At 36.0% G+C, this 21,012-nt stretch overlaps 1 protein-coding gene across 1 annotated transcript in view; it reads right to left on the bottom strand.

Annotated features, from left to right (window-relative positions):
* Window positions 1–21,012, bottom strand: part of LOC105510919 (chromosome unknown open reading frame, human C8orf34) — a 500,972-nt gene that overhangs the window by 25,734 nt on the left and 454,226 nt on the right. The window contains exons 12-13 of the mRNA XM_011940919.1: window positions 17,469–17,519; window positions 6,657–6,750 (exon numbers count right to left, since the gene is read on the bottom strand). Coding sequence (XP_011796309.1) covers window positions 6,657–6,750; window positions 17,469–17,519 — 145 coding nt within the window. The remainder of the gene's footprint in view (window positions 1–6,656; window positions 6,751–17,468; window positions 17,520–21,012) is intronic.

The following is a 21,012-nucleotide window of genomic DNA, read 5'->3' as shown; positions in this document are numbered from 1 at the left end:
AGAGAGAGAGAGAGAGAGAGAGAGAGAGCGCACAATGGTTCATGCCAGTAATCCCAGCCCCACTTTGGGAGGCCAGGGAGGGAGGATTGCTTAAGCCCAGGAGTTGAAGACCAGCCTGGGCAATATAGGGAGATCCTGTTTCTACAAAAATAAAAAGAATAGCCAAGTGTGGTGGTGCACATCTGTAGTCCCAGCTACTCAGGAGGCTGAGGTGGGAGGATTGCTTGAGCCCTGGAGGCAGAGGTTTCAGTGAGCTGTGATTGCCCCCCTGCACTCCAGTCTGGGTGACAGAGTGAGATCCTGTCACACTGTCTCAAAGAAATTTTTAAAAAGAGAAAAAAAAAATTCCAAAATCAAAAATATCAAAAATGCGAAACACTTCTGGTTCCAATAATTTCAGATAAGAGATACTCAGCCTGCACACACATATGAGTTTAAAGACCCTCGTAGCTTATGAATATAACATTTATTATGTTAATAATAAATTAAACTGGATTAAGCAGCACTTTCACATCACCATTTATTTATTATAACAGGTTTTTGTAATTATGAACTATTTAGACTTATTTATATCAACACATTTTTATATGAACCATGTTTTTCTCCCCCCTATTTCCTGTTTTCTATGGGAAATTAAGACTTTTTTATTTTTGCCAGTAATTTTTTTAATCTTCAACTTTTATGTTATTTCAAGTTCAGAGTGCATGTGCAGGATGTGCAGGTTTGTTACATAGGTGAATATGTGCCATGGTGGTTTGCTGCATAGGTCTTCCCATCACCTATAGGTATTAAGCCCAGCATCTGTTAGCTATTCTTCCTGATGCTCTCCCTTCCCCTACCCTACTTCGGACAACCCCAGTGTTGTTCCCCTGCATGTGTCCATGTGTTCTCATCATTCAGCTCCCACTTATAAGTGAGAACATGTGGTGTTTGCTTTTCTGTGTTTGCGTTGGTTTGCTGAGGATAATGGCCTCCACCTTCATCCACGTCCCTGCAAAGAATACGATCTTGTTCCTTTTTATGTTTGCCAGTAATTCTTAAAGGTTGACAACATGTTTACCAATTTTTCTTCTAATGTTTGCTTTTTTAATACTTGAAAATCCTTCTGGAATCAATTATTTTTCTACTAAAATATAACCTAGAACAATTTCTTCAGTAAAGATCTATGCGTGGTGATCACTCATACATGGTATTTTCTCTGGGCACAGGAGTTACTCTCAGCCTTTTGAAAGTATGTAGCTTTAATTGATGAAAATTCTATTGTCTAACTTTTTTTATGCAATCTATGTGCTTTTTCTTTTTGGTTTTTAGATTTTCTTTCTTTGTGATATTCTACATTTTTACAATGTGAATATCAAAGTAAATAGTGTTTGTTATGCTTTCCAATTTGAGAATTAAAACTTTCCATTAATTCTGGAAAGTTTTCAGTCACTGTATCTTTCACTATTGCCTTTCTTCTATTTTCTCCTGCGGAGATTGTATTATATACAGCTTATAATGTATATGTATGTTTGTGTATGTATACATATACACATATATATTAAAAGCTGTATCTATAAATGTAAGTACATGTATGTATTTTTATGTATGCATACATACACACATACACATACACACTCATACACACACACACACACACACACACACATCACATGCCACCTAACCTGAAATCTGAATTTTCCATCTCTATATTTTTTATTGCTTTCTGGCTTTCTATTTTTCATTTGTCTAATTCTATTTTCAGAATTTTTTAATGAGATATTTAAAACATTGATTAAGTTTTTAATTTCAGTAATTGTTTTTTTACCTGGAGAAGTTCTTGATAATCTTTTAAATATCTCTTTGTCTTTTTCCTTACTTTAGAATTCTTTCAGTATATTTCCTTTTCCTTTTATATCTTTAAATATCTTAAGCATACTTTTAATATGATCTCTGTCTGATTGTCTTTTTTTCCATTCTCATCATGCTAATTCTAGTGTTTTTAGCATTTACTGACTCTGTTGTTTTGCTATAACTTTTCATGTAGCTTGTAATTTGATTGAGAGCTCATCTTCAGCAGGAAGGATATTTAAATCTTTGGGAGTTCTAAATGCCCCAGTTCTTACATTTACATATGAGAGGACCCTGTGAATTTTAATGAAGCTGGCCAATTGTTATTATAACATGGGGTTTCTAACAATACAAATAGTTTAAATGTGAACTCAATAACCAAACTACAGAGCTGAGAGTTTGATTCCCTATGTATAACTTTATATTTTTCATTCAAAGTCTAGTTCCAACAGCAAATTTCATGGCTTGTTCCACAGTTGGAGAGCACAGGTATTTTGTTTCCCTTTTTATACCTGAGGCAGCCCTTGCAGGTGACAAGCTCTATACAGTGTCACCATCTCAATCTCCCTGCCTTAAGGAGACCCAGGGCTAAATCACCTATTGTTACAGACATTGAGACCTCAGGAAGAACTAGGACCCAAACCCAAGGGGGGCAGTCTTAATGTTTTATAACAGCATTAGCTTTCATCTGTAACTATGGCTATTATTTGTTTATCTGGGACATTTGTGTTGTTTTGTTGGTTTGGTTGGTTTGTTTTTTTGTTTGTTTGCTTGTGTGTTTGTAGCTTGTTTACTTGTGTTTTTAAAAATCTAAAATGTAACTAGAGGGTACTGGCTAAATTTATTCTAGGTGCTTTATGTCTTGATTTTGTAAGCATTGAACCAACAGTCTGGAGGACCTGTCTGATATTGTTTGGCTCAGTGTCCCCACCCAAATCTCATGTCGAATTTTAATCGTCGTGTGTCAGAAGAGGGGCATGGTGGGAGGTAATTGGATCATGGGTGCAGATAATCCCCCTTGTTGTTCTCATGATAGTGAGTTCTCACAAGATCTGATGGTTTAAAAATGTGTGGCTTTCACTGCTCTCTCTCTCTCCTAAGAAAGTGCTTGCTTCTCCTTCTCCTTCTGCCATGACTGTAAGTTTCCTGAGGCCTCCCCAGACATGGGGAACTATGAGTCAATTAAACCTCTTTTCTTTACCATTACCTAGTCTCAGGTAGTTCTTTATAGCAGTGTGAAAACAGAATAATAGACTGTCTTTCATGTCTTCTCCATGTATATTTCTTCAAATTTCAGCATTCTTTTTGCTCCAACATCACATTTTATACTCAAACTTATTTATAGATGAGGAAAGAAGCCTAGAAAAAGAAGACCCAAAGTTTAACAGTACTATGAAGCTGACTCAGAAAACATAACCCTCTGATTCATTGAACTTTTTCTTCTAGTTATCAATTTTTAGAATAAGCGAATATTACCAGACAAAGTATGAAAAATGCAGAATTCAGAGTCCTAGCCACAGAGATTCTGATTCAGTAGGTCTGAAATAGAGTCCCAGAATATGAGAATTAAACAAGTACCTCGGTAGGTTCAAATATTTGGAATTTGATTTGTTTTGTTTAGTGACTTCAGACCATAATCTGAGAGATTAGAGACAAACACACCCCGGCACAAGTTTTTTCACACTTGAATTTATACTTTTTAATTAAAAGCAGAGTAAAGAAAAAAATCTATTTAATCAAACTTTTGCTTATCTTGCTTATAAAAAGTTTATAAAGTTTCCTATTTAATTGTTCACAATATCTTTTCCTAAAGGTGCTCATTTATAAAAATTTATTTGAGCTAAGTCTTATTTTTAAATGATGCAATAAGAAATATGGACTATCCCTGATATTATTTGGAAGCTTTCTGCCAAGATGATCTTGTCTCAAGAGAAATTAGACAATTCCATAAAATTACCTAGGCATAATTTATAGAAAGCTGAGTCAAGAAACAGGTGTTGTTGAAATGATAAACTTGTCATCTTCCTCACTCATAAGTTTCTAGAATATGAGCCTGTAAACTCTAAATCAGATACTGGGCTCATAAAGATTTATGTCATGTATTTCCTTTTCCTGAGAAAGAGGTAGATGATCTACGAATATCTAGCCAGCTGTTCTACAAACCACATGCATTGACTGAAATTATCAGTGGAGATGCCAATGCTTCAGTGGCTCCAGTGCATATATGTCCCAGCACCTGGTTGATGGAAGCTACTCTTATTTGCATCTCTGTGCTAGGAACATGGCTACAATGCTAACTAGCATTCCATTTCCAGATGGCTCCCATTACCACCCAATTATTTTTAACCCTGATTTTATTTCAAGCAATTTACCATTGTCAAGGGTCATCTCCCAGTACAACATTGCTGCGATCAAATATTTTTGGTTCTAGGTCTACGGTTACAAGAGTTCAGGAATGGCCTTTCTTAGAGTGATTGATAGACCATTTAGCAAAATTCATGGATAGACTATAAATCCAATATTAAAATTTTAATAAAAGTATACATAACTTCTATAACAGTTATTCATAGCTACAATAGTTATTTTTGTTTTTTTTTTAGTTTCTAACTGTCCTGATAAACAAGTTGGAAAAAACAAATAAATCTATTAATTCATTTGCTCATTTATTTACTAATTCTTCTGATATTATTGAAGGCTTATTTTGTGTCTCAATAAGATGAAAAACGGAATGGACTCTTTCACTCAGATAACTTGCACCCTAGTAGAAGAGAAGAAAATTAAAACTTATTGCCAAAATATTGTAAAAATATAAGCAGAAAGACAATGCATATTAGGTGACAAGGCAATGCATATTAGGAGAAAGTTCTAGGGATTTGCATATCCTTTACATGATTAGGCTATATTTTCGACTCTTAATATTGATTGAAGATATACGGATTTAAAGAAAGAAAACAAGTCTAAATTTGAAATTGGATATAATATACTATTTTGATGGATTCTTTTCTTGTCTAAGTTTTAGTTCATTATAAAATACAGCACACTCATATAATTAACATGCTCTACATTCTATAGGATGTTGTTTACCAGTTTTGCCCATTTTGGGCACCTCTTGTAGGATCTAACGGTAAAACTAGCACACTTTCCTATATTGTGTTTATACAATACACACACTCGGTGCTTGAAGGTTTTTTTAACACGAAATTTTCGAAGGCCTCAAAAGAATTCGGTGAAAAATCGCTACAGCCAAAGTCTAGAATGAGAGCTTATGGGTATTTAAATACGTAGGAAGATGAAGGGATGTGAGTGTGTTCATTTTTTCATAAAACTTTTGGGCCACTATTAATACTTTCAGATTTGGGGATTCTTTTCTCTGTATCCCACACTACTATATCTTCTGGACTATTTTACTTAGGAGTCCCTGCATTAAGGGACTTTCAAAATACTCTTTGCTTTTGTACTTGCTTAAAGTACATTCTACTTTCTGCGTCATTATCGGTTATTTTCATTTTTTTAAGGAGTCTTGCTCTGTTGGCAGGCTGGAGTTCCTTGGCATGATCTCGGCTCACTGCAACCTCTACCTCCCAGGTTCAAGCAATTCTCTGGCCTCAGCCTCCCTAGTAGCTGGGACTACAGGAGAGCACCACCACAGCCAGCTAATTTTTGTATTTTTAGTAGTGATGGGGTTTCACCATATTGGCCAGGATGGTCTCCATCTCTTGACCTGGTGATCTGCCCGCCTTGGCCTCCCGAAGTGCTGGGATTACAGGGGTGAGCCACTGCACCCAGTCTATCAGTTGTTTTCTACAGAAGATGGGTGCTGTTTTCCCTGAATAGAATCTATAAAGTACCACTGTGTTTTTTAGTCTATTTCTGAATGTGACAGCTGAGTGAACCTTGGCCTCCATCCTCCTCCTCTCACCTGAGCACTCACTCTCAGGCCTGTGCTCCCTCTGACCACATAAGCCCGCAGTATGGTGAAGTGGGATAAGAACATTTTAAAATGGCTTTTAACCTGGAAGTGTAATTTCCTGGATTCCCCAGATGTATGATTACAATGCTACCTATGTAACATATAAGTATTTCTCATGGTTACAGCTCAGAAGAATTATTTATTCATCACATCACACCAATTATCGTAAGGGCTACATTATCATATACAATTGTTATTTCTCTCTGAGGGCTACCACTAGAAACATAAATATATAAAATTTGATACTAACTTCTCAATCAGATTTCTGGGCCCGTATGTCTTACAATTTCAATAAACCCTGGAGAGCATGCACTGAGTCATGGCATTAGTAGAGTAATTCATTCCTCATTATTAGTAGAATACGGTGACTTAAACCAAGAGTCATTAGTCCATTTGTCTTCAGTTATGTTACAATATTAGCTGGTTTTGTGAACTTAGAACAGTGTTTACATATGTAAATATCTTCATTTAACTAATGAATATAATTTCATATATAATAATCAGCTGATCCTGACATACTTTGAAATTTTGAAAATAATTATAAATTATCACTGATATAATTGCAGACTATTCATAGAAGATTCATATTCCAACTAGACAGTCTATGTTGTTCTTCAGGAAGAATAATTACTTTGTTTTCCCAGAAAGTTGGTTTATGAGTCTCTGTACCATGATTAAGATGTTACTGAATGAAGACGTAGACCTGAAGGATAGCTTGTCTTTACCTGTTCTTCCTAATAGAATCCGGGATTTTTTTTTCAATAGAAGTGGTTTATTGCTATGAAAGTGAAATACCTTTATTATGGATTTCCTTCTGGTAAAAGAAATTTGTTAATAAACAATAGTGTCTACTCACGTTTCTCTTGTTCTGCTTCCACTCCTTCACTTTCTGTGTCACTTGGCAAGATCCATGGTTGATGAACTACCTGCAGTTGCTTTAAGGATTCATCCTGCCAAAGAACAAATTTATTTTAGATTAAACTCTCTTTTGATATCGTGAACATTAATATGGGTGATTACTTCAATCTTTATGAACTGCATCTTCAAAAACTATCAGAATAATTTCCTCATTAAAAAAAGGAAAGCTCTAAGTTTAACTTCATTTTCATGTCATAGATGAACTACAAACTCAACTCATTTTTTACATTCTTCTTTTAATAACATTTAGAGTAAATAAATATCTGAACTGTATTCCTCATGAATTAATATTTTTATGGAAATGTTGACACTCATTCTTGGAAACATAATTATGAAATATTCAATATAAAATTGCATAAAACATGCCTCTTTACCATCAAGGTTTCAAATTCCCTTTAATGAGAATGAAGATGAATGGGATTTAGAGAACATCTTCAATTTTACTCTTCTAGTATTACTTCACTGCTTCCTTCCTCTTCTCACCTTCTAAAGTTTGTTAACATATTTCTCATACACTTCCTTGCTGCTCCTTCCCTTCTGTCATTGAACTAAAGCAGATCCTCATTATCTCCCACCCTGACTGTAGTAATAGCCATCTGGGAAACTTTCCAGGATCATGTATCATATCCTGTCTAATTCTCCCATCAGTCACCTGCCAGAGCACGCTTTTTAAGATGCCATATGATGTAATCATCACCTTGCTTATAATTTTTCAGTGTCTCTATCATTATTCCCTGGGTAAGATTTAAACTCAAAGCCCTGTACGATCCATACTTGTCTAACATGTTCTATCATACTACTCTCTCAGTCCCACCTTGACCACTCCAGCTATAATTAACTGGTAGCTCTACAATGCATTTCCTTATCTGTCTTAAACATTAGCACTCTTCCTGCAAAGCTCTAGGATCACTTCTACTGGAAGTCTTCCCTGATCCTGCAAGGCAGAGTTACTCCTCTATTCCTCTATGTGCCTGTTATACCAATAGAATAATACCATGTAATACTTATACCTTCATCTCTTCCTTCCTCAAAAAGAATAAGAAAGGTCCTTTAGGTCATAAATAATTTTTTTCACCTATGCATTCCTAGCATCTATTATATCCTTTGCACAAAATAGGGACTTACTGGGTAAACATTCATATAGGAGGAAGTAAGGAAGAAAAGAAAGGAGAGGATGAAGGATAAAAAGGAAGGAGAGGGGAAAGATAGTTCTCCTTTTTAACAAAATAACAACTTTAAATTTAGTGAGCCATGACTCAAGAACATGTTTTCAAACATATTTTGAAAATGAAAAACATAAAATCATTATGATCTGTCAGTTCACTCTTTATCTCTCAAATTCACTCATCTCTACCCTCTTTCAATTACATTTTTCTCCAGTATGAGATATTGTGCTTTATTATTATTCAGACAAATGCTAACAAGGTAAAAATAAAGTTCCACAACCCTTGATATTTAAGAAACATGACACCACCAGTCATTAAATGCCTACTTTGTTTAAAACAGTTCCTTTATGCGATAAATATTCTATCTGCCATGCCTTTCATTTTGATATCAAATTCTGGAGACGTTCAGCCCCAATCTAGAGTTTCAAAACAGCACAATTTTCCAGAAGTTTGGAAGTGGAGTGGTGGGTTGGTTGTGTGATGCACAGGATATATTTCAGGGCAGTAAAACTATTCTGTGTGATATTATCATGGCAAATGCAAGACATTAAGCATTTGTCAAAACTCGTAGAATTTTAAACCACAGCATAAACTTTGATGTAGGCAAATGAAAAAAGTCAATTTGTAAGTTGGGGAATCCCAGAATGAAACGCAATATACCAAGAAAGAAAGAACATAAATGTGTTACAGATGTATGAAACAACCTCACCGAAGGGGGAGGAAATAAGGTGCTAACCTAAGTAACTTTGAAAATGAGTGGAGTTTGTAAGACCAAAGGCTAAAGGAACTATACATATGCACTATACTCTAGTTAATAAACTTGCTTTCCATGGGTGTACAGGTTAATAATTCTGAAACCACTATATATGTACTCTGGAAATGAACAGTAAAGTAAACGGATGATGGGAGGCAGATTTCTCACTGCTGGTGTGGCAATTTACAGATAAGCAGGGAAAGCGGCTAGAATGATCCATGCATAATGTATTAGAGTTGAAGACGTCAGTATGAATTCGTGTTTACCTTACTATATATACAGATGGCTACACATAGAAATGTTAATATACATTTCTTTTTATTTATTTATTTATTTCTGAGACAGAGTCTCACTTTGTTGCCTGGGCTGGAGTGTAGTGGTGAGATGATGACGCACCTCAACCTCCAGGGCCCAAGTGACCCTCCTGCCTCAGTCTCCCAAGTAGCTGAGATTACAGGTGTGAGCAACCATGCATGGCCCATATTCATGTATATGCATATGTTTCTCTACTCTGGCAGCTGAGAAGACTTAGAAGCAATGACACTCAGTAGCAATTAACACACCTACCACCCCGATCTTGGTTTCAAAAATCATTCTCCAATGAAAGAACCCGGATTTCTGGATAAATGATTGGATCCCCTAGGACTGAGGGAGGAAATGTACAAGATAAGGTGGAACATCTGGTTGCTGAAGAAAAAAAAAAAAGGCAAGAAAGTACTCGAAAACACACACACACACACACACACACACACACACAATTATGGAAGTATGTAAGTAAAAAAGATAAGGGACTAACTGAAAAAGCTGTCAGTAGCCAAAGCTAGAACAATTTGAGCAACAAAATAAATAAGCCAGTATTGAGTCATTATCCAAAATATGCAATAAATATCTGTAACTCCGTGCAGATAAAAATAAATGCTCAAATAAATAAATGAATGGATGAGAATAGGCAAATATGTAGACAGGAGCATTTCAAATAATTTGTGTAGATTCTCTATCCTTAAGGATGTGGAGAAAAACTTCCCACTTTTTAAGTGTGGGCCATATTTAGTGACTTTATTTCAAACAGTTCAGTAGGGGTAGGGAAAGGATAAAAGTAACTTCACAGTGAAGAAACCTGACAAACCTTATCTCCAGCCAGGTGACCAAGGTCAACATAAACAGTAATATGGCATATTGATAGGATGTACCCTTGACAGGATGTGATGAAAATTAAATTTTACCTCCGTGGTCTTCCTCTTAAAAACACATTAACCCAATCTAATTATGAAGAAAATATCACACAAATATCATCGGAGGAACAATCTGCAAAATACGTGAGCTGCACTTCTGAAAGCCACTGTGATCTTTAAACACAGGGAAAGCTTGGCTGTGAGAAAGGGTCACAACCAAGAAAAGTCTAAGGAGACACAATGACTAAATGTAATGTGGATCCTGGATGTGATCATGGAAGAGAAAATGACAGGGAAAACTGGTGAAAAGCTGCACACAGTACAGATATGGTTACTAATAATGTATCAATACTGGCCTGTTAACTGTCACCAGTGCCCCATACTAACAAAGTACCACTAATAGTTAAAACTGAGGAAGAGCCATAGCAACTCTCTGTATTATCTATCTATTAATTCTGTACATCAAAAACTGTTCTAAAAACATTTATTTTTAAAATCGAAAGTGTGAACTCTAAATATCTGAGATGGTTTCAGTTAATTCAGAAAGTTTATTTTGCCAAAGTTGAGGATGTACACCTGTGACAGCCTCAGGAAGTCCTGGTGACATGTGCACGAGGTGGTCGGGGAACAGCTTGGTTTTCTACATTTTAGGGAGACATGACACATCAATCAATATATGTAAGAAGTACATTGGTTCCATCCAGAAAAGTGGAGACAACTCCAGCTTGAAGCAGGGAGGGGCTTCCAGGTCTCAGGTAGGTAAGAGATAAAAAGGTTGTATTCTTTTGAGTTTCTGATAAGGTGTTCCAAAGGAGGCCATCAGATATGCTTCTATTTCAGTGAGCAGTGGGATGGTTTTGAATAGAATGGGAGGCAGGTTTGCCTTGAGCCATTCTCAGTTTGAGTTTTCCCTTTAGATTAGTAATTTGGGGGCCCCCAAATTTTCCTTTTACAAAAGAAAGCAAAACCAAATTTCAAAATAATTTTCTTTTTTTCTTTCTTTTTTTTTTTTTTAAGACGTGTTCTCTATTGCCCAGGCTGGAGTGCAGTGACACAAACATGGCACACTGCTGCCTCAGATGTCCTGGACTCAAGCCATTCTCCCCTCTCAGCCTCAGGAGTAGCTGGAACTACAGGCACGTGCCACCATGCCTCAATAACTTTTTCTTTTTTTTTCTTTAACTCCTTGTAGAGACAGGGTCTCTCTCAGTTGCCCAGACTGGTCTTCAACTCCTGGGCTTAAGCCATCCTCCCACCTCTGCCTCCCAAGGTGCTGGGATTACAGGCGTGAGCCACCATGCCCAGCCTCAAAAGTGATTTTCATTTTAAAAATAAAAGCACAAAGTTTTTAGCATAAGCAGCTCTTTAAAATGGTCTGTTAATGGGATTAAAACTTAAATTCCTATCATATGAGAGATAGGATCCACAGTGGAAACTCATTGCCCCAGGGGTCAGAAGGCACAGCATTCTGTCCTGGTGAATCCAAGGCATGTAAAATTCTCTTTTGGGATAGAATGGGATAGTTACCGGATTAGATGATCTCTTGTACTTCCTAAGTAGTATCTATCTAGGTCTAGATACCTTTAGATAATAGAAGGTGAGAGGCACTAGACGGGCTATTGCAGGAAAAGTCAGCAAAAAAAAAAAAAAAAAAAAAACCAAAAAACTCAATCTTGGAATATACCATTTTGGTATAAACCAGTGTTTATCGTAAGGACTTAACCTGATTTTTTAAAAATTTATTAATTACTAAATTTGGTCTTGCTGAGCTATACCAAAAACATAGCATAAGTGTAAAAAATTGTGGATTTAAAATTCAATAGCTATGTAGAAGATAACAGAAGTAAAATTTCAGAAATGTTTATTTAACAGAGAGGGAAATCACACAGCTGCAGTTTTTAAAAAATGGAACAGAGTCTCTGATGTTCAAAGAAGAAATATGAAAAATAGACATTTTGGATACATAAGGGTAAATGAAATTGCTGAGGTAATTCCTTTAAAACAGAAAAATTTAAAGTGATCATGAAAAAGTGTTTTTAACTTAAAAATATTTTGCTTATTTAGCTTTTGGATTGAAATACTGAAATTTGTTTTCATGAAAAAGATATGAATAATAAATCAATTGTGTTATTATTTTCCCACAGTAGTTCAGAATATTAAGCAATACTACCGATTGGTTTTCGGTTTTAATGGCTTTATGCCTGAACAGATAAGCAGCATTCAACTGTTCTCTATTTAATGCAAATTGCCTAAAGTACAAATGGAACTTTGTAAAATATGTAGTTTTGGAAGAACTTTAAAATGTTGAATTATTGGAATCATAAAGATAGTACAAATATTACTGTTAATGGATGATTTAAATGTTTTACTTTGGTTTCCCCTGGAATAGAGCTAGTAATATAACACACCTGTTCACTTTATCAGTGCCAACAGGCAGCACTATGTATGCCTAAAACTCAGCCCATAAGGCTACATATAATTCTTTTTGATGGGGTCAAGGAGCTAAAATCTTGAACATTTTAAAATACAAAAGCTGACGCGTCCCTCTTTGCCAACTTATTCAAATATACATTTTCCATAAGAATATTAAACTGTATCTGAGTGTAGTACAAACTTTTTTATATTCCTAAGAGCAACTTTTTTGTGTTACTTTTAGAAGAAATGCTATTCATTCTTTTTCTAAAACACTTTCACCATAATGATAGCAAATGTACAGGGACTAGGAGTGGTGGGAAATAGTGATATTTATCACATGGAAAATGGTTGCTAGCTCTGAATCGATATATTATTCTATCTGCTAACAGAATAAGTGCTTTACAGACTTCAACAGCATTGTTGATCCACATGAAGAGCTTATTTTTAGATTCTCTGATTGCAACCAATCAGTGATTTACCATATGTGGCCCTGAAAGTTCAGGGTATTTCAGGAAAGAAAAATTACTTCTTTACTCAAACTTCTACCATTGGCTACTTTAATTCTGAATCAACTAAGTATTTCTTTTCATTTGGTATTAATATGTCACCAATGCACAAAACATCAGTTTCCATCTTTCAAAATGGTTTAATCACTTTAATTTTACTTCTATAACCATGTAATCCCTATAAAATAAGGTTCCCTGAAGCACAGTACATATAAAACAAAGTCATACTCCACTCTGGATACATGTAATGGACTGCTTCCACCGACAAAGAATTAATCCTTCCATTAAAAATCACTTCCATTACAATGAAATTCCCTTTATATAATGTACACAGCTAAATTTGTAAAGTTCATAAATAACTTTCTTTTTGCATTTGTTAATGAAATGGTTCATACTATCCATGGTGTGTGTGTGTGTATGTGTGTGTGTGTGGAGATGGGGTTTCACCATATTGCCTAGTCTGGTCTCTAACTCCTGGACTGCAATCTGCCCACCTCAGCCTCCCAAAGTGCTGGGATTACAGGCATGAGCTGGGGGATTTGTAAGTGAATTATACTTATGAAGCCTATTTATTTTGGGAATTGTAAAAGTTACTTAAGATTAGGAACTATTAGTATAAATTAACAGAATCTGGGAAAATAAGAGAGAGAGTAATAACGAAGTTATTAAAATACGATAGATTGTGAAAAACATTACAAAGTAAATGCAAAATACTTAAATAAATTTATATGACTATTTTGCTATCCTACACTATATATTGGTATTGTACTTCATCTTCTTTTCCAACTCATTCCACTTCGTGGCTTTTCTTTCCAAGGAAATTGTAGTATGAATTTGTAAAAGATTTAGGAAAAAAAAACAAAAGATGATTGGGTTTATCAATGAAAAACAAGTCATTTTTCGAGCATGCCAGTTATCTGATTTTACAGAAGCTCGGGAACTTTCATTGACTTTAGCTATTTTACAACTATGGAATTTGTAGAAAATGGTAGCAGTGCAAATGCTTTTTGTCCATATAAGTGCAAATCGTGTCCATTGGAATGCAATAGATTGTTATCCTACGGATAGTGATTAAATTTGCCAATTTTTCCAACTATTTATAATGTCATTTCAGCATTCCTTTATGACTATGTAAGTGAGGGTTTAATTCTTCTTTGAACTCATTGGAATGCTTTATTTGTTCCCTCATTAATTTGTCAGTTAAATAAATCTTTCGCATGTATCCATTTTATATCTGTCTGAGTCCCATGTTATAACTTTTTTAAAAATTATGATTTAGCATGTCTCTGTTCTTAATGAATGTTAGTGGCAAAATAGGATTTTCTTGAAAAAAAGATCCTCATTTCCCAGTTTTCTAAGTAAAATAAAACTATGATAATTAATAATAATTATTTAAAATTTAAAAAAACAAACCTTCATGAATGATAAAAAGTAATTTTTCTCTTATTGATTACAGGGAATAATGTCATACACTCTCCATCAGAAGTAGAATTGAAACTTCTTTATGCCACACAGTTTCTCGTGTGTAGCAGAATACTACACATGAGAAACAAGACAAGCAGGCCAAAACTGGCATTCAAAGTGATTCCAGGATATTGTGATGCACAGAATTAATCCCCTTTCTGGTTCAGATGGCACATCTGGTAAAGCCAACCTCAACAGATTTGAAAAGTCCTGTCTGGTGCTTTTAATTCTGTTTGACATCCTGAGAGACTGTGAAGCTGCCACACTGCCAGTAAGTTCGCACTCCCATGCATATTGCCTCTGGCCCTCACCAACTAACTTCCTAAGGGTATGAGGAACCACAAATGAAATCACTGACTTCAGTCTAGCTCTTTGTGGCTTCTTAATCATTTAAATTGACAATACTTACCTGATGCATATATATTTAAATGACTACATTTCACTAATGATTAAGGGATTTTTAACCAGTATACTACGCTGCTTCCCAATTATTCATCTGGGGTGTGTGTGTGTGTGTGTGTGTGTGTGTGTGTGTGTGTGTGTGTGTTTCAGAGACAAGATCTTACACTGTCACCCACGCTAGAGTGTAGTGGTGAGATCACAGCTCAATGCAGACTCAAACGCCTGGGCTGAAGCAATCCTCCTGCCTCAGTCTCCTGAAGAGCTGAGACTATAAGTGTGTGGCTAATTATTTTTTATTTTTTGTAGAGTCAGGATCTCACTATGTTGCCCAGGCTGATTTTGAATTCCTGGCCTCTAGCAATCCTCCTGCCTTAGTCTCCCAAAGTTCTAGGATTATAGACATGAGCCACCAGCTTGGTCCTGGTAATGTGATATTTTAAATGGATTAACTTCTCTACAAAAATTATGACAATCTAGATTTGGAACTGATTGAATTTGATAAGTTATTTTAAATTATATACTTTTCAAATGAACGTTAATATAATCCAAAAACTAAGATTTCTATGACATAAAATTATTCCCACCTTGAGTTATCAAGTGTCTTAGATGTAAAAAGCATGTAATATTTTTAAAAATTTAACTATCAGAGCTATTTTGAGGACAAAGAAATGTAGGCAATTATAAAATATTTCATTTTTTATTTGGTTGAAATCACAAATCTTAGTCAAATAATACATTAAAAAATAGAAGATGTTGAATAAAAGCTCCATTTTAGCTTTACTTTTAGAGAAGACCATATCATCTCTGTAGTTTTGATTCAGATATAAACAAAATTATCTAATTTCATGTGGTTATGATTCTGTCTCATTATAAAACTAGATGAAAAAAAGAGAGTTTGATCTGCAAAGAGTTGTTCAAACTTTAGTAAGAAATGTTAAATATATTAAAAATGTAAACACTATGGTCTATTTGAGTTTCATTGTGTACTAAATAAAAGCAAATGTTTGCTAGCTCAGTTTTAGCCTCAATGCTTCTAACATTTATAAATACTGTTTTTTATTGTTTACCGTTTCTACTTACATGAAGAAAAAAGAAAAAGTGAAATAAAAGCCTGAGTGAGAAAAGACAAAAGACTATCATGTTATGGCTCACATTCTAAACATGTTCTCCATGGAGAAGAGTTTAAGTACATATATATTTTCTAATACATAAATGGATTATCTGTGAGAAAAGCCAACTAGTAGTAAGTTCATAGTTTACTAATTAAGGTCTTAGTTTTACTGTAAAGAATGGTCATCTGTTGGCTTAAGAGAGAGCTAAAATCTCAGTATAAGTCAATAATAGATGAAAATACTGAGTAATACTGAGCCCCTAAGAAAGGTAGTTCACATGTTTTGCAAAATTCAAACTGAAAGCCAGTAATGAACCTCAAAAACTGGAGAGATTTTATGTATTTTATTTCAGACAAAAAATTATTATTGAGAGTAGATGAGTAAGCAAGATATAAATTTATAAATAAAGGTTTTCTCTTTACCTGTTTTATATGAAATTGGAGATTTTTAAACAAAATTGGGAGTTTTCATGATGCACACAGTTACTCCCTAGAAAGAACGTTGGAAAAGACACTTTAGGGCAGAGCTTCTTGGCACTTAGGATGCTTTCGAATCAAATGGAGATCATGTTAGGATGTTGATTTTGATTATTTGGGTCTGGGCTGAGCCCCAAGATTTTGTATTTCTTACAAGCCCCCTGATGATGGCATTGTTGTAGTCAGAGGACCACAGTCTGAGGAACAATAGCCTTTAAGTACTTTAAGTGAAAAGGCACAAATTCTCAACCTTCTTGCCACATTGAGCATTTACACTTGTGTACAACATGTACATTTACATTGCACATTGGTAATTATGAAGAAAATAAGCCTGTTTTTCTTGGACGAGAACTACAAAATTAGAAGAAGATTTATTCATAAGTTCTGTCATCAGCAGGCAGCCCATGTCTTGGCCCAGCACCTCAGTGCTCTCCAGGTGGGAACATGAGGTTAGACCTAGACAGAACATATTACAAGAGGCATCAGCCATCCCTCTTGTGGAGGTGGCCCATCACCTACAGATCCACTGTTAAGTGGGGAATGCTGAACCAAGAGCTTAGGCAACCACAAAATCCTTGGAGGCGATTCTTAGCATCACCAAACTGTTTCCCAGTTCCCTCCACCTGTAGTGGATTTAGATAGCTAATTTATTGGCCACGGGGGTCTGTCTTCAGGCCAAGTTTTATGGGCTCTGCCCACTGGTTTCTCTGAGAGTTCCAAAATAGTTTCCCATCAGTCCAAAGTTCCATGACACAGATGACCCTTGGATATCTCCAAAAATAATAGACCCAGAAGTTTAAAAAGTTTTCAAGTGAAATCTAGCATATATTTAATTGTTGGGACAGCCCTTTGCATAATGGCATGTGTGAATATCATCCCCAATGACCATTTGTCTCATGAATGGATCCAGACCTAGTACAGGTTGTTTTTTCAATAAGAACAATGGTTGTGTCTTTTTTTGTGTACACTCCAATGTAAACCACATGATTCTCATTTATTTGAACATCAACAAATGTTTGTGTATAAAAATATATATTAGTACCATGGTTTATGCAGTTTTTCTTTCATGTTCAGGATCACTGAACATGATATACAGTATCTTTCTCCCAATGAGAACCAAAAACTATTTTGCTAACATATTATTTATTTTCTGGTTTTTGTGGACATGACCATTGAACATAGACTAGAAACCCTACAGGCAGATGGTGAAAGCCTAAGTGAGTGCTTCATCCTGTATCATAGACTGATTTCAAACTACATTATAAAGCAACCTTAAAACTCACTTCTTCCATGTAGTTTTTCAGCGAGTGTCCTGCTCCACTGGAGGCTTCTCCCTAGAGGTAAAGAGGAAGAGGGTTGAAAAGGTCAGGAGAAGGAAAGAAAAAGAATGAAAGAATCATGGAGAGTGAGATCTGAGAGCAACACCAAGCATTTGCTATTCTCCCACCTTTTCAGTTGATACCTGTGGGATTGTTAGTTTGCCAACTTCTTATTCTTTGAAAAAGATAAGAAATTTTATAAAACAACAATAAATCTTTCAAGTTTTTGAATATATTTTATTTTAAGTTACAGGATACATGTGCAGGACGTGCAGGTTTGTTACATAGGTAAACACATGCCATGGTGGTTTGCTGCACCTATCAACCCATCACCTAGTATTAAACCCCGCAAGCATTAGCTATTTATCCTGATACTTGCCCTCCCTCCACCACCACAACAGGTCCCAGTGTGTGTTATTCCTCTCCCTGTGTCCATGTGTTCTCATTGTTCAGCTCTCACTTATAAGTGAGAACATGCCGTATTTGGTTTTCTGTTCCTGTGTTAGTTTGCTGAGGATAATGGTTTCCAGTTCCATCCGTGTCCCTGCAAAGGACATGATCTCGTGTGGATCTTAATTCATGTTAACAAATGAGCAGCTAGAGTAACTAACTAAATCTTGAAACAGAATGCTAAACAAATTGTATAACATTTTCTGTTATTAATGTTATAAATATAGTCTTATAATTAGATTAAGGAAAGAAGTCACAAATTCTATATTCTGTAAATGTGTGTGAGGATCTAAAACACGGACTTAAAACTATTTTTAAGATAGAGGACAGACCATTAACCTTTATATCCAGACTTTACATTAAGTCTTTCTTAACCTATTAGTATGTAATTAGTGAATTCTCCATCATCTGTGTCTTTACTAGCACTTCACTGAGCACTAGTAATCACAGATTCAAATCGTTGAAATTTATAAAATCAAATTAAACATATATCCCAAACTCATCTAACATTGGTGATTAAAATTGTCAAACAACTTGGTGCTTTGGATAAGTTATGCTTTTATACTCCATGACGAGAGACATTTGGAAATAAATTCTGAGATATCATGAAATTATAAATTCTAGGACACCGTATGTTTTTAAAAGATAATTAAATAAATGTGCTAAAAGTTTACATTTGTTTCTACAGAATCTTTATAACTTTCCAATGACCGACACATATGTAATCTCATTGAGGGCAAGACAACCTCAGGCCAATTTAATACTTAGGGAAACTGAAGCCAAGAGTGGTAGAGTGAAGTGCCCTAAGTCAAGGAGAAAGGAGGAGCATTGTGTGTACTGAATTCTAGTCTGACACTCTTCTTTTTTTTTTTTTCTGAGCTCACTGAAACTTCTGCCTCCTGGGTTCGGGTGATTCGCCTGCCTCAGCCTCCAGGATAGCTGGGACTACAGACATGCGCCACCATGCCCAGCTAATTTGTCGTTGTTGTTGTTTTAGTAAAGACAGGGTTTCATCATGTTGTAAAGGATGGTCTCAAACTCCTGACTTCAGATAATCTGCCTGCCTCAGCCTCCCAGAGTGCTGGAATTACAGGCGTGAGCCACTACGCTCGGCCTAGTCTGACGCTCTTCTATGTCACTGAAATACAACAATTTAAAACATACACAATTAAATTCATTTCATTTTTTTTTTTTAATTGTGATGTATTCTTGTAAGCACTTGGGGAAGTCAGAAGGAGGCATGTACGTGTCAAAACAAAAATTGAGCTAGAAATAAAATGCTGGTATTCCCCAAAATTTAGAAATCACAGGTTAAATCACAAAGGTGGTAATATTTCTTCCTAAATCATATTTCTACTGGCAAAACATTAATATGTCGCAGTTTAAATGTTTCCAAATGCTTCAAGCTTGTAGGATTTTCAATGGATAAGATAGTGAGAGATAAGATAGTTCTATTTGCTTAAAGCATGAACTATTGGGAAAAATTAAGTTCATATAAATCCTTCAAGCTGTGAGGAATTTAACTCAAAGCACACAGAGAAGGCTGAGAACTTATTTCAGATAAACTGTTTCTTAGAGGTGAACTTGCCACACTATCTCACCCTCATTCGGACAACTAATCTGGGAGTGCCATGGGCTCTTTCATGACAGAACCAGTCAATCCTCTATGTGCTAATCGTCCTTTCTCCTCTGCCTGGGTGGCTAGGAGTAAGAGAATGTGGCAAATTGCTTGGAGTTACAGATGTGCATTCTGGAGCAGCCAGCCTGGGAGGCTTGCCTCGTTGGCCTTTGCACATTTGAGGGCTAACAGTGAGAGATGCTGGAGAGCAGTTTCTGGGAGCTCACTGAAGAGGGCAATGTGTTTCCTTGGAGCTGGAGTGCGTGGTTTTTCCCATTTGTCTGGACATTTGCAGTGTTCTGCTCAGACCTGGTGATGACCGTGGGTTTTCTTAGTGATTGAATATAAATAAAGCAAGCTTCTTGACAGTCTTGTTTCTTTCCTTAGTGTCAGTGTCATATCTGCACTACAGGAAAGGAGAAACCTACACAATACCATTTGTTTCAAGGGCCATATAACCAGTTTAGTTGTAATTGCCATTCAAAAGTCACTGAAATGGGTGACACCAATGAATCAGGAGCATAAAGCAAAAGACTCTCGGAGGGGCTGGTATGGCGGCTCACGTCTGTAATTACAGCAGTTTGGGAGGCCAAGGCAGGTGGATCACTTGAGGTCAGGAGCACAAGATCAGCCTGGCCAACATGGTGAAACCTCGTCTTTACCAAAAAGTACAAAAATTAGCCAGGTGTGGTGGTGCACTTGTAATCCTAGCTACTTGGGAGGCTGAGGCAGGAGCATCACTTCAACTTGGGAGGCGGAGGTTGCAGTGAGCCGAGATCGTGCCACTGCACTCCAACCTGGATGACAGAGCAAGACTCTGTCCCAAAAGAAAAAGTAAAAATTTAAAAAAACAAAAACAAAAACACTCTTGGAAGAAAATACAGACGAAACTAACATTTTGAAGAATGCAAGTGTGGCACAAGGCCAAGTGGACATAACAAAGAATAAGGCATCAGGATCTCTGATTCGTAGGGTCAGAAGAGATAGCCCCAGTCAAGAGACTTGATCCAATACGTCTATCTCAGGTTCCCCATTTCCAACACTGGACCAGTGAAATGCCAGCATTCCCTCCTCCCTCTCACTGTGATCACTAATGAAATAAAATCCCCTTCAAAGCACAAAGCTATCAGTTTCAGTTGTCCTTTTCTTAATTTTAAAGAACTGGTATTTTAAATATCAAGTCATCCTAGCGACGTAATATTTGGTAATTACCTGGGAATAAATAAAAAATGCCATAATGCGATTTCCTTTGAAAAACAAAGAGGGGGAGAGGGTACAAGGAGAGGCAGATGGGGCATGTGAAGGAGAAAAAGGAAAGAACACATGGAAATTATGTCTTAGAAGAGAAAGAAGAAGGAAGGAAAGAAGGAAGGAAGGAAGGAAGGAAGGAAGGAAGGAAAGAAAGAAAGAAAGAAAGAAAGAAAGAAAGAAAGAAAGAAA

Source organism: Colobus angolensis, unplaced genomic scaffold (assembly GCF_000951035.1).
Source record: "Colobus angolensis palliatus isolate OR3802 unplaced genomic scaffold, Cang.pa_1.0 Scaffold194, whole genome shotgun sequence".
Lineage (NCBI taxonomy): Eukaryota > Metazoa > Chordata > Mammalia > Primates > Cercopithecidae > Colobus > Colobus angolensis.
This window is presented reverse-complemented; position numbering and strand designations above follow the sequence as displayed.